This window comes from Corvus brachyrhynchos, unplaced genomic scaffold (assembly GCF_000691975.1).
Source record: "Corvus brachyrhynchos isolate BGI_N302 unplaced genomic scaffold, ASM69197v1 scaffold27, whole genome shotgun sequence".
NCBI classification, from domain to species: domain Eukaryota; kingdom Metazoa; phylum Chordata; class Aves; order Passeriformes; family Corvidae; genus Corvus; species Corvus brachyrhynchos.
In genome coordinates, this window is record NW_008239139.1 from 924,751 (window position 1) to 946,006 (window position 21,256).

At 47.6% G+C, this 21,256-nt stretch overlaps 1 protein-coding gene across 3 annotated transcripts in view; it reads left to right on the forward strand.

Annotated features, from left to right (window-relative positions):
- The window catches only part of SVOPL (SVOP like), a 21,236-nt gene extending 1,808 nt beyond the window's left edge, over positions 1–19,428 (forward strand). Inside the window, exons 2-16 of one of the 3 annotated variants that reach the window (XM_008638125.2) lie at positions 1,450–1,609; positions 2,153–2,244; positions 3,222–3,320; positions 3,776–3,847; positions 3,952–4,076; positions 5,794–5,857; positions 7,944–8,069; positions 9,428–9,556; positions 11,136–11,209; positions 13,075–13,277; positions 13,835–13,946; positions 14,714–14,795; positions 15,998–16,087; positions 16,442–16,555; positions 19,189–19,428. In XM_008638125.2, coding sequence (XP_008636347.2) covers positions 1,531–1,609; positions 2,153–2,244; positions 3,222–3,320; positions 3,776–3,847; positions 3,952–4,076; positions 5,794–5,857; positions 7,944–8,069; positions 9,428–9,556; positions 11,136–11,209; positions 13,075–13,277; positions 13,835–13,946; positions 14,714–14,795; positions 15,998–16,087; positions 16,442–16,555; positions 19,189–19,200 — 1,473 coding nt within the window. In that variant the 5' untranslated portion in view covers positions 1,450–1,530 and the 3' untranslated portion in view covers positions 19,201–19,428. Of the gene's footprint in view, positions 1–1,053; positions 1,610–2,152; positions 2,245–3,221; positions 3,321–3,775; positions 3,848–3,951; positions 4,077–5,793; positions 5,858–7,943; positions 8,070–9,427; positions 9,557–11,135; positions 11,210–13,074; positions 13,278–13,834; positions 13,947–14,713; positions 14,796–15,997; positions 16,088–16,441; positions 16,556–19,188 lie in introns of those variants that run through there. The other 2 variants (XM_017740040.1, XM_017740041.1) reach the window with 2 other exon arrangements.
- Positions 19,429–21,256: the final 1,828 nt, after the last annotated feature.

Genomic DNA, 21,256 nt, shown 5'->3' on the forward strand with positions numbered 1-21,256 from the left:
AGGAAAGCTTGTGGGTTACAGCAATCAGTGTGCTTAATCCCTGCCCTGGGATTAAAATGAGTTTTTCTGATGAGGAAAAGCAACAGTGATGAGGCCAAAGGATCTAGTGCTGAGAGCCAGAAACACTGGCAGAGGAATCCAGCTTCCAGTTGCAATCCAGAGTGCATGGCTGTGTTATGGATACCCTGAAAGAATGGGGATTAGCGTGGCAAGGGATGAGGCAGAGGGGCTGGTTTGCAGCAGGAAGCTGGATGCTACTTGGGTGAGGAGCTCAGTGCTACCCCTGCCACCCCCAAGATCCTGGGGTTAGGGAGCTGGCTGGGTCACCTGGCTCTGCGTCAGTGGGGGCTCCCACCAGGCTGAGCAATTGCAGAGTGCAGCACCTCTACTGCCCACTCAAACCCAGCTCCCACTGGGGAGCCTCCAACAGGGGTAACCACTACTGATTGTATCATGTCTTGGCTCCTGGAGATGCAGCATCAGCATTTCACTGACCTCTGCGCTGGGGAAGTGTTGGGGAAGATGAAACAGGAAAGCCTTATAAATATGATTGCCTGACAAAAGATTTTGGGAATATGAAAACTACAGGCAACATCGAAATGAAAGCCACTTTTGAAATACCAAGTCTTAGTTACTGAACAACTGGAAAACAATGGTATGGCCGACTGAAGGTAATCCCCTCTTGATTGAACAATACCCTCTGCTTGCAGGCAGGTCCAAGGGTCAGAGCAGACCCTACTAGCTCAGCAGAAGGGGTCCAAAGAGTAGTTTTTAGGAGTTAAGATGTAACACTCTATGGTAATATAAGAACTCTTATAGGCTGTATGTAAATGCTATAGGATTTGTATCTTGTATTAGATTGGTTAGTGACAATTAGAATATTCAGTACAGAAGATGATTTATTGTATTGTAACCAGGACTTCCTCTCTTACTCTTGCTCTTACTTCCACTCTTGCTCTTACTCTTACTACTTCTTCTTCACTCTCTTGCTCTTACACTCTCTCTCTCTCTCTCTTACCCGCTTACTCTCTTGCTCTCTTGGGCCTGCTCAGAGCTGAGTCTGGCAGCTCTGAGCAGTGCCCCTATACCCACGCCCTTTGCAATAAACCGCCTGTGTACCAAGATCTGCTTATAGAGATCTCCCGACCGAACCCGTTGAGTCCTACAGGGAAGCTGTCACACACTCTCTGGGGTTAGCAGGTCTCCAGCCTTCCCTAGGCAGACTTCCTAAGGCAGGCCCTGGACTTCCCATAAAAACAGTCAGTGCGATGTGATGACTGATCTCTGTCAGTACAACTAACTTACTCTGGGACGTTTCTATGTGGTTTTCACCAAAACTCCAATGCCAAGGGACATCTTCCAGTAGCTGCATGAAACAAACTCATGTTTGACCATATCTGAATCTTTCTCCTCCAGCATGAGGAACTGCCTTGCTGTTTTCTTGCTCAGGTGACTTTGTGACTGTCACGAGGTTTCACAGGTAAATCCTAGCCTTGGCCACAGTGACAGTGGATCCCAGCAGGAGCTGAGATGGCCACTGCACCAAAAGAGGCAGAAAATGCTATTGGCTTGGAGGAAATCCACACAGAGGGAAAAGAACCACCAAAAGGTGAGTTTGTATTGGCAGGAATAGAAATTTGGGTCCTTATTTAGCTGGGGTAGAGGGAGGTTCCTCAGTAGTGCCACTCCAGCTACTTAAAACCTCTTGTACATTGAGCCACAACATCAGCATCCTATGCTCCCTTCCTATCACACCTACTAGGCTGGTGACTGCTGCCTATGGCAGTGGGAAGAGCTGGCTGGCTTGGCTTTTCTCAGGCCTCTGCTTTTTGTAAACATTTGTTTATATTGGTAATTTGAGGGTTTGTTTACTTGGGATAATTTTTTAAATGTTATTCTGTTTGCAAAGCAATTTCAAGTGTACAAGGCTGTCCTTCCTCCATTCCCACTGGCTGCTGTTTCAGCAACCCCCTGTTGTTCCTGGCCACCAGGACATACAGGGGCTGGTCAGTGGACACACAACTGGTAGATGTTTCCAGCCTTTTTCCTGGTGCAGTCCCACAGTAGTATGAAAAAGGTTGACTTTTCACGAAGAGGAGGTACAGTTTGACTGCTGACAGTTTTTGTGTCTTAATTTTCTTTTCATGGTCAGGGCAAAAGACATTTACAGTGGAAGAAGCTGTGGAAACCATTGGGTTTGGCAGGTTCCACATCATGCTTTTCCTCATCATGGGCAGCACTGGGGTAGGTATCTGTAGCCATCTGCACTGGCCTGAAAAAAGCTTTCTTCTCATTTTCCTCATTACTGTGCAATAACAACCATAAGCACATATTGCAGCCAGCCCGTTTTTTTCCACACACACATTCTCAAGCAGGATTTCTGCTACTGTCATCACTGATGAAAGTAGGTTTTGGCCCCATTGATGCCAGACCTGTTTCAGGGCAAAGCTGAGCAGGTTGGCCCAGAGCATCATGGCTTGGCCCCTGCCCTGGAGCACTGTCAGGACACATCTTCAGTGGTGCCTGAGGGTTAGGTTCAGCCTCACAGTGGCATTTTTCATGCCATACTCATGACACCCAAACCCTGTGCAATTTGGCTCAGAAGGCCTCATGTCTTCTCACCCAGCTACCTGACAAATTTCCTAACTTTCATGGTCTTGGGTGAATTGTGTATCTATTTTGGGAACTTGGGCAAAAGCCTGAGCCAGGCTGGGGTAAAGATGTAGTGAGGGTCTATCCATGAGGATCGCTGCAGCTGAGGTGAAAAAGTCTGACGCTGTGTGTAAACCATCAGCTCATTCCTAACTGAAGGCAGCTGCTGGGGCAAGCAGCCAATGGAGCAATGATGTTTTTAACCAAAAACAGTTTTAAGAGTTCATGTTAGATGCCTGAATTCACAGCCGGGTACCCACCCAAGCAGCTTGGTTTCCAGAGATAGGTGAAGATCTACTAAGACAGCAGGGTAAGAGTCTTCTCTGCCAAGGATGACTCTTTCCAAACGTGCTAGATATACAGTGTATCTATACCTACTTTCTAGGTGCACCTTTCTCTCCTCCTCTCCCTGTCACCAACATCTTCCAGATCAGCACAGGGCTCAGACCACTGTGGAGGCACCATGGCTTCCCGGGACTGTTCTGACATGGTAGCACTTCCATGGCTGCAGGGCTTGTAGGACTTCTTGTGGATTCCTTCCTTGCTAATGCACACACTTGCTCCCAAAGGTGGTTGAAGCCATGGAGATCATGCTGATAGCTGTTGTGTCCCCTCTCATCCGATGCGAGTGGCAGCTTCAAGACTGGCAGGTGGCTTTAGTGACAACAGTGAGTGACTCATGTTCCCCCCAGACAGGTCATCCAGCATGTGATCACAGTCATGGGCACCACCACAGGTTCTGGAAAGCACATTTCCCAGCGAACCAAACAAATTCCTAGGGCCTCCTTACAGGGATAAGAACAGTACCACAACTGTAGACAACCAGAAATCCAGCTGATGAGAGCAGCTGTCCATGCCCAGAGCTTTAATGCCAAAGCAAGTCCCCACTTCCACATGCTTATTTTGAAATCCTTGCCATCCACCCCCAGCTTTGAGGGATGCAGCAGTAAATGCCTACACAAAGAAAGCCATCCCCTGAAAGCCACTCACTTGTGGTTCTGGGCACTGCAGTTCCTCCTGCTGCCCTGCGAGCACACAGCTCAGCTGCAGCTGAAGGAGCAGAGCACCACTCCTGGTGCAGCTGGGAGTGCGCCCTCCACAACTGTGTTTCCATCCCCCTCAGATGGTGTTTTTTGGCTACATGGTGTTCAGCATAGTGCTCGGGCTCCTGGCCGACAGGTACGGCCGCTGGAAGGTGAGCAACTGCCGGGGGCTGCGTGTCCTTTTCCTGCGCTCCACGGGAGCTGTGCACCTGGCTGAGCCTGTGCTTTAATGACCCTAATTCTTGCCCTTTTGCAGATCCTTTTGCTCTCCTTCCTCTGGGCAGCCTATTTCTCCCTGCTGACCTCGTTTGCCCCATCCTACATCTGGTTTGTGTTCCTGCGGGCCATGGTAGGAGGTGGCGTGTCAGGCCACGCGCAAGGGTAAGGCTGTGCAAGCCGCCTTCCCAGGGAAGGTAAGGGAGGGGATGGAAGGGGGAAGGGGACCAGATTCCCACATTGCCGTGGAACAGAAAGCCGTTCTGCAGTTTTACTAGATTCTGGTCCATTCACCTAATTTGCAGTTTCCTGAGGCCTGGAATATAGTGGGGCAGCTGGTTTACATGAAGTTAGTGACAGAGGGATTATTAAGCACATATAAAAACAATTAGACAGGTAACAGATGAGTAAACACTGCTTCCTCCTTAAAAAGCCACAACAATTCTGCTTAAGTAGAAAATTCCTTTTGAATGATGTAAAACGTTCCCACTGAAATGAAATTTCTGTCCTGTTGGGGCAGAAAGGGGGATGTGGAGAGGAGAAATTCATAATATTAACAACCACTTCACTAGGGGCCTGGAAAAAGAATTTTGTTGTTGTTGTTGACTCTCTTATGGAAACAAAGGAAACATTTCAGTATCTTCCATGGTTCCTCCAAGCCTGGTTGCTGCCCACAGAGGAAAGCCCCAAACTGGTCACATTGATCCAAAAGCCCTTTGCTGAAGGAAAGAACGTGAGGCAGAGAGGTGCTGTTGGGAGGAGAAGGCACCTGTGCCTGGGTCATGCAACTGCTGAGCTCTGTGCACTGCCTCCCTCACAGGAGGGCCCCCATTCCCTGGCCATGAAGGCTGCTAATGAGCCTTCTGATGATGGAAATGGAACATTTTATAAAACACTTCACTGGCTGAGACAGAAGGAGCCAGTGTGGGTCTCTTCTCACCTCGCTCTCTCTGTCCAGCCAAGGAAGCACAGTTCACTTGAGAGATGCCAGTGCCAGGAGCCCCCTGCCCCAAGGGCACTCCAACCATTTAAAAAGTGGAGCAGAGTGTTCTCTTTATTCAATGGAAAAAAACCCCTTTTACTAAAATGTTCATTTCTATGAACATATCTATGCCTGTGCTGCCACCTCAGTCACCCCACAGGACCTTCCCATAGGTTTCCTGATGTACAGACTGTGGTGTTTACCCACTTGTATCCCACAGCCATGGGCTAGAAAGGATTTGTGCCTTGTGTTTCCCTTGCATGTAATGTGGTGCCTGAGTGGGAGGCATATTGGACAGGGATTCCTGGTCTCTGGTGGTGCCTTTTCCTGGTCTTAAAATCAAGAGTCAAACACGGTTAGAAGGGGAAAAGGGATTTTACCTTGGTATTTATTTTAAGGATCCTCAGGTGCACTATGTCCAGGTTGAATGCACTGAAATGCACACCGCAGTGCACAGCCCCAAAAGATTGGGTATAACATTATAGGTTTTACTAATTAGCATATCTATCAAAAATTCCCCAGTGAGAGGCTCTAATGAGTCCCCCTCCCCAAGGAACCTTCCCCTGGATGGTTCTATCTTAGTTTACAGAATGTGTTCTGGAGAGGACCTTGGGGTCTGGGACACACTGATCCCTCACTACAAAGCTTCTAAAATGTTTAGTCTCTTAGCTTGACAAACAAGTCCAAGACTGTAGGCAAAAAGAACTCAGAATACAGAAGCTGTAAAAAAGGTATAAAAGGGGTATAAAAGAAAAGGCAAAAAATCTTCATGGCATCACTGGGTGCTCAAGGTGGAAGAGGGATGGTATTCACAATCTGAGTTGAGCTGAACTGTTACTTATTTGTATGGAAATTCTCATTGCAGCTGTATTTCTGCTTTTTTTCTTCTTTTTTTGCTAGACTTATCATAAAAACCGAATTTTTGCCCACCAAATACCGGGGATACATGTTGCCCTTGTCTCAGGTAAAAGTGAATACATCACTGTTTCTTCTAGCTCCGAGTCCCGGGAGATTTGTCCCCCTGCAGTTTGGAAGCCAGGTCTCCAGCACATCAGCACTTCTCCCAGACTAACCACACTTGTCTGGGTCTGAGCGAGTGTCTGCTGCCTCCTGCACCTCAGAGTGTGCTGTCTGTGTTATTAAAGACATACACAGGAGAGAGGCAGTATCTTCTCAGATAATTTGATGCTCCAAACATTGTATAGGGACTTTGAGCGATGGCTGACACCCAGGCTCTTGGTTGTCCTACTGATAATGGGGCTGCCTGGTCTAATGGGGCCAGTGCTGATGGACTGGCAGGCGCTGGAGCCACTAGCATTCCCAGCCCACTCCAAGCTGAGGTGTATCCCCCCCTCTCTTTGGACCCCCAGGCATAAAAGTGGTGTAGGAACCCAGAGTGCTGAGAATATTTCTCTGCCTGTTTTTAAGGGTTCTTACCCCCCTGAACAACACTGTTTTAGCTTCAAACCTTGGAAAAAAATTACCAACAGTCAGACAAGAACTAGAGAATACAGTGCTGTGAATTAGGTGATAGACTACTATGTAAGATTGTCACAGGGTGAAAAATTTAGAGGTTTTGGGCTTCTCTTTGTAGTAAATAGATAAGAGTAAAAAATACCAAAATGGAGGATTGTTGTTGTTCTCCAAACCTTCTTCTCCTTCTTCTACTACTCCATGTTCTGCAGTAAAAGTAGTTTGGAATGACTGGATAGAGAATTCCGCAGTTCCTGCCCGTGTTACTGAATAATTGGTAGGAAAGTGAAAATAATATATGTTTTTAGTAACTACTGGTTAAATTATCTTTAAAAGGCCATGTAAATCTTGATAATTGGACTTCTCTCCTGCTTTCTGTGCTCTATGCTGTACCTGGGTCATGCTGGTGGCTCTGTTCTTCTGATAAGATTTAATAAACAACTGTCCGGCAGCATTGAAACTCCAGGAGAAGTCTCGGTTTATCTTTGAAACTCCTTGCAAGGACTTCTAGAAAATTCTCTCCCATCCGGAGGGATTTGATTTATGGCACAGTTCAGTGTCAAAGTGGTTTATGCAGTGACTGCCAGGTGAGGTCCCAGTCTGCTCCTCTCTGTGCTCAGGTTCTGCAGGGGCTTTGTACAGGACAGGGTTAGCACAGATAGTCCCAAATGTGGCCTGAGACATGCTGAGAGGGTTAGGGTTAGCAAGTGCCCACTTGCTGCGTCATTGCTTACTGCAGACTTCTGCAGTGGGTAGTTGCTGCTTGTGCAGATGATCAGTGGTGACCCCTCCGAGTGCACCAATTCATCCCACTGCTGAGCCAAACTCCTGGTGGAAAGGGATAATTTGGTGGCAGGGATAATTTGCTTTTCACTGCAGCCTCTTGGATCCAAGGGCATCATTACCAAAGTGTCATCAGAAACACAAAGATTTATAGAAGAGAAATCTTGTATTTTTCCCCAGAAATTTGTTATTTCTGCTCACAGGCTACTCATGAATTTGCTGCAGCTTTTGTGATTTGTGTTGGCTGAGCTCCCTTGGGTGATCCCCTGGAAAGGCACGTGTCTCCTAATGGCAACAAGCAAACCTCAGGAAGGAATGTACTTGCAGAGCAGGGGACAGATTCTCTGTTGGTACAGCTTGGCATTGAGTCTACTGGAGAGCCACCAACTTTCAGCAGTGGAAATCTGGCCTAGTTTTGCCTTCTGAGCCCGTAAATCTGCTATTTCCCTGAAGAGACCTAGACAAGAGGAAAATTCGTGGGCATGAGCACTAGCAGAGAAGTGACTGGGAGGACAAAAGCAGTGGCTTTAAGTACAATGGTGGCCACAGCAAATTATCGGTTTTCACCTGGAGCTAATTAAGTCTACCTCCACTGTCCCTCCCTAAACCCTTGTCTTTCCCTCTTTCCTTCAACCCAAGCCCAGCTTCTCAGACAGCCAAAGGATGGCTCTGTTGAACCTCAGCATTCCCTAGCACGGTTCGCCATCTATGCACAGAACCGGACCAGAAGGGAAGAAAATAAACAAATCATTGCCACGAGTTCATGTTCTAAGCCCTTTCTCTCCCCTGGAAAGGTGTTCTGGCTGGCAGGTTCCTTGTTAATCATTGGCCTGGCGTCAGTGGTGAACCCAAGCATCGGCTGGCGGTGGTTGATCAGAATTGCCTCCATCCCTGGCATTCTTCTCATCCTGGTGTTCAAGGTAGGAAGATCTCCCCTCCCCACTCTCTGCTGTACTGCCACTGCCCTGATGTCTCCCCAGGCACCACGAGGCATCACCCTCCACCCCCTGCAAGCCTGGGGCTCTTCTTGTGTCCTCCCTTCTCCAGTCCTCTCACCCAGTGGCTTGGTAGGGTCCTGCAGTCCTGGTGGGGCTGCAGACCAGCTGCTGGGGAGATGTTACCTGCTGGGGATGGCCTGGCTTTACTGGTCTGCTGTATCCCTCCAGCAGCCCAGGTTCCAGTGTCCAGGCTGCCAGCAGTACCTAGGGATTGTGGTGATGGGCCAGGCACTGAGAGGAAGTCAGGCAAGGCAGGGTGTGCAAAAAACCACAAGTAATACCTTTGCTTTAATGCTGGGCACAGCACACGCTCTTCAGTCTTTACATTTTCTAGGGCTGAGGAAAGCAGCCTCAGTAAGTATTCAGACAGCAAATGAGTGTCAGGGTTAACCACAGCTTCACCAGGTTTCCTTCTGCTTCAGAAAAGTCAGCCTTGGACATGAGAACCACCTGATTTGTGGAGGGTGATGTGGAAAATCCCTGCTTACAGTGCTCCCGGGCACTGCAGTGCTGAGCTGTGGCTGGTGGAGTCCATGCAGATGTAAAAGCCCTTTCTGCAGCTGAGTGAATGCACAAGTCCACCTGGGCAGGCAAATGTAAGGTTGCTGTAAATGTACACTCGTATAACTTGGGTGTGTAGTTTCTCTGATTATTTTTGCCAGAAAAATTGCATAGCAAAAGTTTGTCCTCCAGGAAAAAAAAAAAAAAAAAGGCAGAGTTAGTATACATACCTTTAAAAAGGAGTCTTTAATTCATATTAGAGTGAAACAGATGCAATTGTTTATAATTTAATAGAGACACCATTTAATTAAAAGGTATTTTATTTTGGAAAAAGCACCAAATGATAGTGATGAGTTAGTTCCTACATTTCAACCATGACTTCCTTTTTATTAATGTCCTTGTGTCTTCAAGACTTTTGCTTGGGCAAGTAATATGTGCCTCATGTCATTTTAGAATGTCAATTAATTCAGGATTGTTTTTGTTAAACCCGTGTCTTTGGCTTTCACCTTTCATATGTGCTTGACACAGATGCCTCAGTGGCAGACCCCTGAGGAGCTGGACCAACAAATGGATTTGTTGGGCAGGGTGAGCTCCCCAGCGTGGGGTATGAGGGGCTGGGACACACGGTGTACCCCAGGGCATGGCTGGGGAGAAGGACAGGCAAAAGGCTGCTCCAGCTCATGGAGTGCCCTGTGCTGATCTGAGCAGGCTCCTGGGCGTGATGGGAAGCTGTGAGCAGGACAAGAGAGGTGCAGAAAGGCTTCCTGCTCTGCTTTCAGTTCATCCCGGAGTCAGCACGGTACAACATGACCACAGGAAACACGGCGGTTGCGCTGGCCACACTGCAGAGGATAGCCAGGATGAATGGGGTGGCCATGCCAGAGGGGCAGCTGAGGGAGCCTGCCAAGGTAAGCCAAGGCTGCCCAGCCCATCCACCCCAGGCTAGGCTGTTGGCACCTGGGCTTCAGAGAGGGAGAGGGACTGCCAGCCACGTCTTGCTCTGCCTCTTGTGTCCTCCTTGCTTGGCTCTCTTCCAAACAACTCTTGGATGTGGTGATGGAGATGTCGTTTCCTTTCGGAGAAACAGTAATCCTGGCCTTCAAAATGGAATGGAGCTTTCTGCTTTTTTTTTTTTTTTCCCCAATTTGTGTTTGCTCAGAAATATATTGTGCTAAGAAAAGATTTGCTTCCTTTACCACAAAAAGGGCTCCTGGCAAAGCATGTTGTTCCTTATTGCCCACCCATCCTGCAGGGGTGTTCCCTCTGCCATGAGATCTGGGAACTGTCCCTTGGGGTCTCTCTCAGGGCTGTGACTGGGCAGGCTGCAAGGATCCCTGTCATGAGGTCAACACAGTGCTCCCAGAGGCTTTGCCCAGCCCCTGACCTGGCTTGTCCACTGACAAGACCCCAGGTCCCCGAGACCAGCAGAAGAGGGTCAGAGCAGGAGAGACCATTTCACAGATACCACCATCTGTACCTGTAGGCAGCTGAGGAGCTCAGGAGTGGATCACTGCTGGACTGAAATGCCCAAAAACATATGTGGGTGCTGTAGGGGAGACAGTGGCCCCCCAGGCTTCTCCCCCTTCCCCCCAGTGTGAGCCCTGCTGACTGATAGGTGGGAACTTGGTCAGGTGGCTCCTTTGACCCCCAAGAGAGGAAGATTAGACAAATCCATTGTCCAGGGCCTCAAAATTATTATCCAGCTCTTTAAAATCCCTTTTCTGGACCTCTTTTCTGCTTATTCAATCCCACAGGCACCAAGTATTATCCTTAGCAATTCATGCAAGATGGTGCTATTGTATTGGAATTAGTTAGGATTAAAGCTTCCCTGTAGTTTAATTGAATTTATGTAATGGACCCACATTGGATGTGGGAAGGGCTTTTGTTAGTTGGGCACCCTCTCAGTCTTAACCAATGACGAGGAAAATAAAAATAAAGGCAACCCACACCATCCCTGTGACCTTGTCTCCCCTCAGTGGAGGGATCCTGGGGAGCAGCAGGGCAGGCAGGGCCCCCAGTGCCTGCCTGTCTCTGCTTGCTGGCACTTACAGGCCTCCCAGGAAGATGTGTGTGGCCAAAAGCTTGCTTCACAGGCAGAGCAGCACACAGGCCAGTGGGAGCTGACAGAAGCCCCAGCAGTGCTGGCCCCCGGCAGCAACCAGGGCCCCCTCTGGCACCATCACCGTCACAACAGGACCAGACTGCTGGTCCCTGTGGGGGCCAGGAGAGCGCATGATGTTCTCTTCTCCCCTCCTCCATCCTTTGCAGTGCAGCTTCCTGTGGGTATCTCTTGGGAAGCGGGGCTTTCCTCTCTGGAGGTTTGGTGGGTGCCGTGTTGCACCATCTGTGCCTCTGTCTGTGCCACCAGCAGCCTGGGGACAGGGGGAGCACAGGAGGGCCTGGAGTGCCAGCTGCTCTCACAGAACACTTGCTCCTGTATAAAAGATGCCTTTATAAAAACTTTTATTTCTATCATATGATTTGCAGGAAAGAAGGGGAAGATTCAAGGACCTCATCCACCCCAAATACCTCAGAACCACTTTGCAGATATGGATCATATGGTAAATTTTTTCTTCTCTTGCTTATCAGCTCACTGTCTTGTGACAATTGAAAGTGTGCAGGGAGCAGAAGTCTCCCATTGACTCTGCCTTTAACAGGACACCACTCTGCCTCAGATGGTGGCTGCAGATCCTTGGCAGCTGGAGGGGACCGTGGGGACATGGATCACCATAGGTTTGTCCTGTTTCAGACCACACCTCAGATACCCTGACTGGTTGCTGTTAACATAGGTAGAAAAGGGCTGGACTTCCAGGATGTTGCTGTGAGTCCTTGCTCAGGACAGGGCGGCTCCTGGGAGCCAGAGGAGAGCCTCGGGGCACAGCCCACACCTGCCTGCAGTGGGATGTGCCTGCAGCTCTGCTTCCCTCCTTGGGGTAAACTTGTTCTCCCCAAGGGAGGCCAAAGGACCAGTGAGACGGGGCTCCAGCAGAAACACATTCACCATTACCAGTGCTACTCGCTGAGGGAAATTAAGGTGGAGGAGACAGGTTTCATATGCAGTGTTCCCAGCAGCTGTTTGCAAGGGTAATACATGTTTCATTGACTTTGCTGTCTGGAATGGAAACGTGTAAATAATAGGTCCATGGGAACCCATTGACCCAAAATGTTGCAAAGTCAGGCCTTGAATTTTTTATGGTTTTTTTCTCCTTGACTTCTATGAGTGTTATGAAATATCTTTTTTTTTTTTTTTTTAATCTTTCTTTGCCTCCTAGTCCTCCCAGGAGTCCCTGGAATGTTCTTGGGTGTGCATTCCCATCCCCCCCAGCATTCCCTGCCTTCCCAGGTGGCCCAGATTCTGCTGCTCATTTCTGAAACTTCCAGGGGGGGATAAAAAAGTGGAAATTACTTTTCAGCCTGCTTATGATCAGGCATATTCTGAAACACTTGGTAATGACAAAGCAAGGCTGCCATCACCAATGCTGTGTTCTTGACAGCCAGCCAGGATGCAGTGTGAGCCTCTCCGGCCAGTTAATGAAAATTCCTCTTGAAAATCCCTGGGTAGGAAGGATAAGGACATTCACACTCTTCCTGTGCTCCAGTGTGGGGTCCCTCCCATGGGAAACAGTCCTCCATAAATTGCTCCAATGTGAGTCCTTCCCATGGACTGCAGTTCCTCATGAGCTGCTCCAGTGTGGGTCCCCCAGGAGGTCACAAGTCCTGCTCCAGCATGGGCTTCCCATGGGGTCACAGCCTCCTTCAGGCATCCACGTGTTCTGGCATGGGAATCCTCCACAGGCTGCAGATGGATCTCTGCTCCACTATGGACCTCCATGGGCTGCAGGGGCACGGCTGCCTCACCATGGGATGCAGGGGAATCTCTGCTCTGGCACCTGCAGTACCTCCTCCCTCTCATTCTTCACTGATCTGGGTGTTTGCAGAGATGCTCCTCACACATGTTCTCACTTCTTTCTCTGGCTGCCATTACTTTTGCAGTTTTTTCCCCTTCTAACACATATTATCCCTGAGGCACTACCAGTATTGCTGATGGGCTCAGCCTTGGCCAGCAGCAGGAGTCAGCTGGCACCAGCTCTGTCAGGCATGGAGGAAGCTTCCAGCAGCTTCTCACAGAAGCCACCCCTGTAGTCCCCACCCACTGCCAAAACCTGGCCATGCAAACCCAATACAAAGCTGACCTATGAGCTGGGGTGGGGTTTACTGAGGAAGAGCAGTGCATGGACACACGTAGGAGGGGAATGCCATGGGACAAGTAACCAGTGGCCACTGCTGTGCTCAGGCTAAGGTGGTCCATCATGCAGAGCTGGTACAAGCAGCAGCAGAGATCCCAGGGCACCCAAAACCTGCTGCGTTTTAGTTTCCTCGCCTTCGCCATCACAGCTGTGCCTCACTGCAGCATTTCTCCCCACAGGCTTGGCATAGCTTTCGCTTATTACGGCGTCATCTTGGCCAGTGCTGAGTTGCTGGAGCGGGACCTCGTCCGTGGCTCTGTGGCCCCACCACTGCAGGACTCTGGTGATGACTCTGAGGAGAGCCACAGCCCCTGCCACTGCCACTTTTTTGGGCCTGCTGCCTACCAGACCATGATCATCAGCACCGTCGGGGAGATCGCACGTAACCTCTTCTTCCACCCTTGCCCTGCCATTCCCCTCTCACAGTGCTCCCGGCAAAGGTTTGAGCTCTGCATGCACTTGGTGACGTGCCAGGGGCCGACGAGAACCTGGCACTGCTGGCAGCTTCTGGGATACAGGCCAGGAGCCTGTGGCTCCTGGCTCTGCAGGGCTCTCAATGGGGCAACCTTCAGGCTCTTGTGTTTGGCTGGGCTGTGGCCAGAGCGAGCAAAACCACCCAGGCCTGTGCTGCTCACCCAGCAGTGCCTCGCTTGCATGGCTCAGGACAGACATTGGTGTCCTGCCTCAGCACAGCCAACTTCAAGAAGCACAGGCTTCATCATCTGAGGGGAAGCGTGAAAAGAAAGGGGTATGGGGCAAATCACAAGATTTACAGGGTACAGGAAGAGAATGACAGGGTCTGTGCATTTTACAGAACACTTGGTAGGCACTGGGGATGCAGAGAGGTATCTTTGAGTCACACTGTGTAAGGTCTGTCAAGGCAGACAGTCGTTGCAGTTAGATCATCAAATGTTTTATGGTTTTCCCTTTTATTTCCAGTAAATCCTGTGAACCTTCTCAGCATCAATCTCCTCGGAAGACGTCTAAGCCTGTGTATCACCATGGGATGTACAGCTCTATTCTTTCTGCTCCTTAATATCTGCACCTCGAGGTACTCCGGCTTAGACTCTAGGTCTTGTTTGAGAGTATGCAATGCTGAGGGTATGCTGTGGTATTCTCAGGTCACTGGTCTGTCAGGCCAGTAATTCTTGTAGGTCTGGGAAAAGTCTCTGACTGGCTCTCCTTTTCCTGGGAAAGCTGTGGCAGCAGGTGCTGTGGTGCAGTGGTGTGCAGAGGGGCTCACTTGTATTACTGAGCCCACATGGCTTCCCCTAAGCATCCAACAAGCTGCTTTCTAGCACAGTCCAGTGTGGATACAAAAATGCTGCTAGCAAGGATTTTCTTGCTATTTTCTAAGTCCGTGAGAGACTTTTCTCTCTCACAAAAGAGGTAGCAGAGTTCTGTAAACAACCAAACACCTGCAGCCTTGAAAAGTCTTGTTTATGGTGCAGTAGAAAAATATTTTGACAATGGATGTTTTAGGATTTTAGCCAATCACCCCCAAGGGGTGGCTGATCCTTGTCCAATTCGACTGTGAAGAAAAAAGTCTATAAAAGAGTTTGTAAAATAATTAAATAGATCAATCTTGCTGCACAATTCCTGCCTGCTGGATCTTCTCTCCTCTCCTCCCCATGGCTGCGGGACATGGTGATATGCCCTAAGGCATTTTAATAGTCCAGAAAATTTAAAAATACACTAACAACATCCACCAGAAAGAAGTTATATTTTTCATTCCCTTTTTTCCCCTTTCTTTCTTTCTGGCATCTCTGCAGATGCTTCTCAGTGACACTAACACTGCTCCACTGGCTTTCTCTCTAGCGCAGGCATGGTTGGCTTTCTCTTCGTGCTGCGTGCCTTGGTTTCAGCAAACTTCAACACCATCTACATTTACACAGCAGAGGTGAGTTCTCCTTGAGGTATGTGGGGCTGCCTGGAGGCTTGAAATACCATTTGTGAATACCCAGGGATGCTGCCTGCTAGTTTATGGGCTAGTTAAGAGTCCCCTTACTTGAACTATGTATCTCTGGCTTCCTGGGTTATATATACAATTCTTTTCACCCAATGGAAATTGCCTTGTTCTGTCTACAAGTAGTTTTAATCCTTCCGAGAGTTTGTCCTTCATACAACTTTGGAACCATGAGTTCTGCGAGTTAAGTATAAATTGCTGGGTTTTCTGTTGGGTTTTCTGTTGTTCTTTTTTTAAAAAGAGTTGTATGGAGTTAAATGGATTTCCTTGTTGATTGAGTAAAGTGATCCAAAGCAAACAGAAGCAGCTCCCTTGCACTTTTAATAGTGCCCTGTAATATTTAAACTTGCACCAGGCTTTAATAAATACAAAAATTTTAGTAGTTTTGAATTATTTGCTGTTGATGTGAAGACCATTGCTGTAACAGCCATACCATAAATCAGTTCTACTCACAATTGTGCCTGGACTCTTCTTCAGTTAATTTACTCCATTTGCTTGGCCCAGTAAAGTGTTTAAACAAAGGCTTATGTGAGTATACTTGCTAAAATCTGTTGATACTAAGAGGACTTAAAGTTCAGAAAAATTAATATTTAAGTGTTTTATTGGCACATTGGTGTTTGGGAGAAAGTGAAAAACAAACTACACAAAGTGCATTCTTCTAAGCCTGGAGATTTCTTACTGGGATCTGTTTTTCCTTTTTCCTCCTTCTAAACAAAAGTGCTGTTGACAAAAATGAATAGGCGGACTTGAAAGCTGCAGACAAGACCTTGTCCTCCTGCTTTCCAGATACAGGGCCCAGCAGTACTAATGGAATTCTTCCTTTAGCACCCAGCCTAACCTCTGTGATTCTGGTCATAGAGCCAGGAGATAGTGGTGGTTAGTGGTGCTAAACAAATGCAGGGGAATCACATCCAGCTTTGACTTGCCCTAAAACTTTACTTAGGGCAAAAAATGACAGATTTGTAGTGGCTCAAAAGAGACCCAAGGGAGCTTTTATTTCTTTTCACATCTTATCCCACTAGCTGCCCTTGATAAGACAATGGGTTTCTCTGAACAAAAGTTTTTAAAAAGGAAAACAAGTATAGACATCATGGATTGCTGTTGTACTAATCCAATATCTTTCTGGCCTGTTTTAGGTTTATCCCACCACAGTGCGAGCACTGGGGATGGGGACAAGTGGGTCATTGTGCCGTGTGGGAGCTATGGTGGCCCCATTTATATCACAAGTAAGAGCATGCTTGATGATGTTGGTAAACATTGTGCTGAGCACTGCTATCAAATGCAGAGAGATGCCCCTGAAGTTCATCCTAAAAAAAAGGAGGATGTAATCAATTCCCCCCCAGTCCCATGTCCAGAGTACTTGGGTGGTCTTTGCCAGATGTAGCTTTGAGTATCTGTTATCACAGAGTTCAGCTCACTAATATCTGATACTTTCTGAAAGCTCTTAAGGTTCAAAAGATACTTTTTTTTCTATTGTGGAGTCTCTCAGGCATTTGTGACCCTTTGTCCACTCTTAATTGCTAATTAAGTGCCAGCCCCCCACACCAGCGAGCTCCTGTTTGATGTTCTTTGGCCTGCAGGTTCTTATGAGCGCTTCTTTCATCGGGGCCCTGTGTCTCTTCTCCTCTGTGTGCATCGTGTGTGCCATCTCTGCAGTCACACTGCCCATCGAGACCAAGGGCAGGGCCCTGCAGGTAGGTACCACCACACCAGGAGCTCCTGTGGATCTAAATGCTGTTTAGGGACTGGTAGGTGATGATTCAGCCAGAATCCATCCCCAGCTCTCCTGAGGTTTCACAAGCCTGGTAGGCACACACAGGAACGTGCTGTTGCAGCAGCTTCAAGCGCTGTTATCCCAGTTGCCCAAAGCTTTTTTCTTGTAAAGGAACAAGCCAGGCTGCCAGCCCCAGCCACCTCATGTGTCTGAGCTTTAGCTTGTGCAAGCCCCTCTTCACATCTATCTCCAGTCCTGACTTGAAGTTGCAGCTTCATGGGCACACGCTCTGCTCTGCCTGTGCTGCAAGGAGAGTACCAGAAGCTTCTCACAGAGGGAGAGCACGGCAGATGCACAGAACACCTAAAACACTAAAACAATTTCTTCATCAGATTCAAGGCAGGCAGGAGCCCCACCTTCATTAGTCCACCAGCTGTGGTCAGTGTTTCCTATGAAGCAATCAGCCAAAGCACTAAGCACAAAGATTAAGGGGGCAAGTCTAAAATCAGCAGTCTCCCCTGTGAAAGTCACACCAGTTTAATTAGGGTGTGGTGTAATTTAATAGTCTGTGATTGAAATCAATTCATCTGTACCAGCATGGAGATTTTCATGGCCTGCAGCAGCATGGGCACACCACTGTGTGTCACTCTGCACTCTGACCCGTAGAGACCACAACACCACAGGCTGACAATAATCCGTATTGGCAGCCTAGAGCATGGCAGATGTTTGAGCAAACTGGGTTATGAGGGCTTCTATAGGAGAAGGGCTCACAAAGGATGTCTGCACTTCAGGCGGCTCTCTTGAAAGCTGTTTCTTGCATAGGTGAAGTTACAGCATTTCAGGGAGTGGGTATCCAGAGCCAGCCCTACAGCTGCCAGCTCCAGCTGTAGGCACACCTGAAGCCACTTTCTGTTCAAGTTACAAAGCATTTTATACTTTTCTTTGCAGAGTATCTTAATACATAACAACCAATAAGCACCATACACAATACCTTTACATTTGCCTATAGCCTATCATAGCTACCACCATCACCATATTATACTCATTATTATCCAATCACAAGAGTAAGTAAGTTACAATTTAAGTTTACAGTAGAAAATTCTCAGACCTCTCTTCTTCTTCTTGCTACATCAACATTTCTTGTTTGCCTGCCATATCTCTCTTTTTGGTAAAGACATGTTTTCTATTTACTTATGCTCTTCTTGAGACTTACTTACTTGGTGAAAAACATGTCTTTGTTTGTAGTCACATACCTTTGTCCTACTCCTAAAAATCTCCTTCCAACTCATCTCCAGCCTTTGCCTTCTCAGTTAGTGCTGAGTGTTTCAGCAAAACATCTTTTACTCTATACCAAAACTTGCTTTCATTTCTATCTCATCCTCAGTTTCTACATTCAGGGCTCTTTCTGCCAAGCCTACATACCTGTGAAACTTTCTTACCAAACTTTCATCCTCTCCAACAGGCTTCAGAACCAGACTTCAGAAAACCCCTCCCTACAAACGCACCTCTGTCACATAGGTATACACACACCTCATTGGGGCACAGCTGAATTTTTTCTAAGGTGTGTGGGACAGTTAATATTTGGTTTTCAGGCTTAACAGATTAATTGTCGCCTGTTTCCTTAAATGGTTGCCTTTTAGAAGTGCATGTGCTTTATAGTCTTATGCAATTTAAAATGCCTGTATGATAATTCGTAGAGAATGGGGGGAGGGGGGGAATCAAAGTTTACACAAGCGAAGGGACAAACCAACTTATTCTCCCCTTGTGGGTGAAATTCAACCCCATGAGCAGAGGCCAGAGACACTCAGGCCTTCATGGGGTTGGATTTACAGTAATTACTAAGATAGCTTGAAACATAAAAGAAAAGCTTTGATGCAGCTACAGCTGGAACAACTTTGGCTAAAAGTGGTTGAGAAAAGTGGCAGTGTAATCATTCCTTAATGGGATCCCCCTTTTCCTGGGGAATTAACTCAGTTAATTTGCTATCCTCCTTGCTACAAATAAGAGTTACAAACTCCAGCTGCTGGCCTTTACATGGCAGAAGTCAAAAGGATGGAAAAATAAAAATCTGTGGAACTTTCTGTGTACTCAGAGAAGCGCCCACTAGATCTTAAATCCAGCATCTTAAATTCAGCTTGTAAGGTCTCAGGGTCATTTGAGAGATGACATTTGTCTGCGTAGCCATTCAGGGATTGCCAGTGGTGACTGCTGAACACAGGGTCCACGGCCCTCACACCCTACAAACATCCAACCCACACAAGAATTTAAATACGTGACATAAAAGCTTTTTTAACATGGCAATATTTAGTCCTGAGGCTCCAGGCAATAGATGTGTTCCTTAAAACTGGATCTAAATGAACCAACTAAATAAAAAAGAAGTAAGTAACTTCTAGTGAAATGTAGACAGTGGCATTGAACAAGTGTATTTATGCTTGCTCTGGTTTATTAGGTCAGTACCTGTCCCCTCTCAAAGCAGTCCCGGGGATTGCCTGTCAGAAGTGAGACCTTTTGGACATACCCAAACACGTGCTCATTTCCACTGTATCCAGTCCTATGGTTTTTACATGCACTTTATTAATTTTAGGTACTATTTTTGCATTCCCCCCTTTATAGCAAGTAAAATGAGAGCGGATGCTTGGTGCTGGATTGGGTAGGAAAGAGAACAACCTCCTGGAATCTGTCACTCCCTGTGAGCTGCATTTGATGTTGATTGCTCCTCCATGCTGTTTCCATCACAAAAAAATTGCAAGTGAACACTGTAAGAGCTACGATTTGCGTAGACAGATGGGAAATTTCTCAAGGACCTTTCCTTCCTTATGATTCAATAAACACGTTTTCTACCCTTCCTGTGAAGTGAGATGAAGACCCCTGACTTCCAGCGCTATCAGTAGTGACGCTGCACACACACAACTAAAAAAAACCAGGAAAATCATCAGGTGAATTGAGGTAAGGGGGGAAAAAATCCACAACATAGATGCAGTTGTTGCCGTAGCATCTTGAAAGAACGTAGTACTTCCTCGAAGTTCTTGTTGTCATGGGTTAGCCAGCATAGTCCTGGAAGTGATGTTCTTGCAAAGGGGTGCTTACAGCTTTCCCCATGACCTGACAGAACCTATCAGCTGGCCAGTTTGAATATGGACAGTTCTTTGAGCCACTTAAAGTTGTGACCACCTCCGTGATCCACACTTAAGAATAGGAAACTCCGAGGCAGAGCCTCTCTGTCTCGTTCCCGGTGCTGGGACAGGTGGCTGCGGGCCCCATGGGGGGGCCAGCGGGCACGGCCCAGGCCCTGCTCGGGCCGGGCCACGGCCATCCTGGAGCCGATGGGCCCTGTTCCACCCGCGGAACGCCCCCCCACAGCCCTGCTGGGAGCCCCACCCCACTTCAATAAGCAACATTCCAGCTGCAAGGCCAAGGTGAGATTAACCCTTTTAGTGCTATGAAGAGCTGAAAACCTGAGGGAAGAGAGAGGAGATGCTTAAAGCTGAAAGCTGTTGTGAAGCTATGATATATCAGAGTATCCCGTTGTAATTTCATGAAGATATGGGGGGTGGAGTGTTCAACTCGTGAGCAAAAGCACCTGCGCTGAGATAGGCAGATGCTGACGCAGCTGTAATTTCATGAGAAGTTGAACAGAGAGAGATGGAAGCGATGAGGACTTTTGCTCCAAATGGGAAAGGAGAAAACCTCAGTTCCTAGAGATGCTCCCAGAGATAGTCCTAGAGATGAAGATGAGGAAGACTCTTTGCTCCCAGGGAAGGAGAAGGGCCTCTGTTCTTAGAGATGAAATGCTCCCAGAGACGGGTGAAGAGAACTTTTGTTTCTGAACGGCTCAACCTTAAAACACCACCTGCACGGAAGTAGTAAAATCTGAATGTCAAACCTCACTGCAGCGGTGATTTTGGATGATTGTCAGGGTGATATTCAAAACCACCAGGTGGAAGGTGAGTCAGGCTTTTTTTCCCAGGGGATTCTTTCAAGAGAGAGTTTTCACAGCACACAGCAAAGTAACTGGACCGCAGGAATGTTTTCCACTGGGAGAACAGCTTGAATGTGAAGCTGGACCTTTCAGAGTTCAAATGCTGCAGTGGCAGTGCTGCTTTATTTTTTTAAATCTCCACTACTGTGGCATGCACTGACCACCCCAGTGTTGCTGGAATGGTCTCCCTCACCATTCTGTTCTGCTCCTTAAGCTCTCTTCACTCTTTTCTGGTACTCTGGGATGGTATCACTCGCAAGCAGCTCTCTTCAGGTAGTAAAAACTTGCCATTACAAAACCAAACAAACCAAGCAACGATGACGACAGCATGTAGTGGGTTTGGTTCTGTAACCAGGCAGAAACACCAATTTAGTGTAGTGGTTTGGTCCAAGATACTCATTACTGCTTATCTTCTGTGAGATAAGAATTAGGAGAAATACTGGGCAAAGCAAGTATTAAGTCGTAAGTTAAGTAGAATGATAGTGAGAAACTTACATTGAAACTGTACTGAACTGTCGAGGGGTGGAAGTTGAATGTAACTTTGATAATAATTCTTAAATGTGTCTTCACAGAGGTGAGGGGTGGAGAATGTCATAGGTTAGCAAGCATAGTCCTGGATGTTCTGCAGAGGGGTGCTTACAGCTTCCTCTGTGACCTGACAGAACCTATCAGCTGGCCAGTTTGAATATGGACAATTCTTTG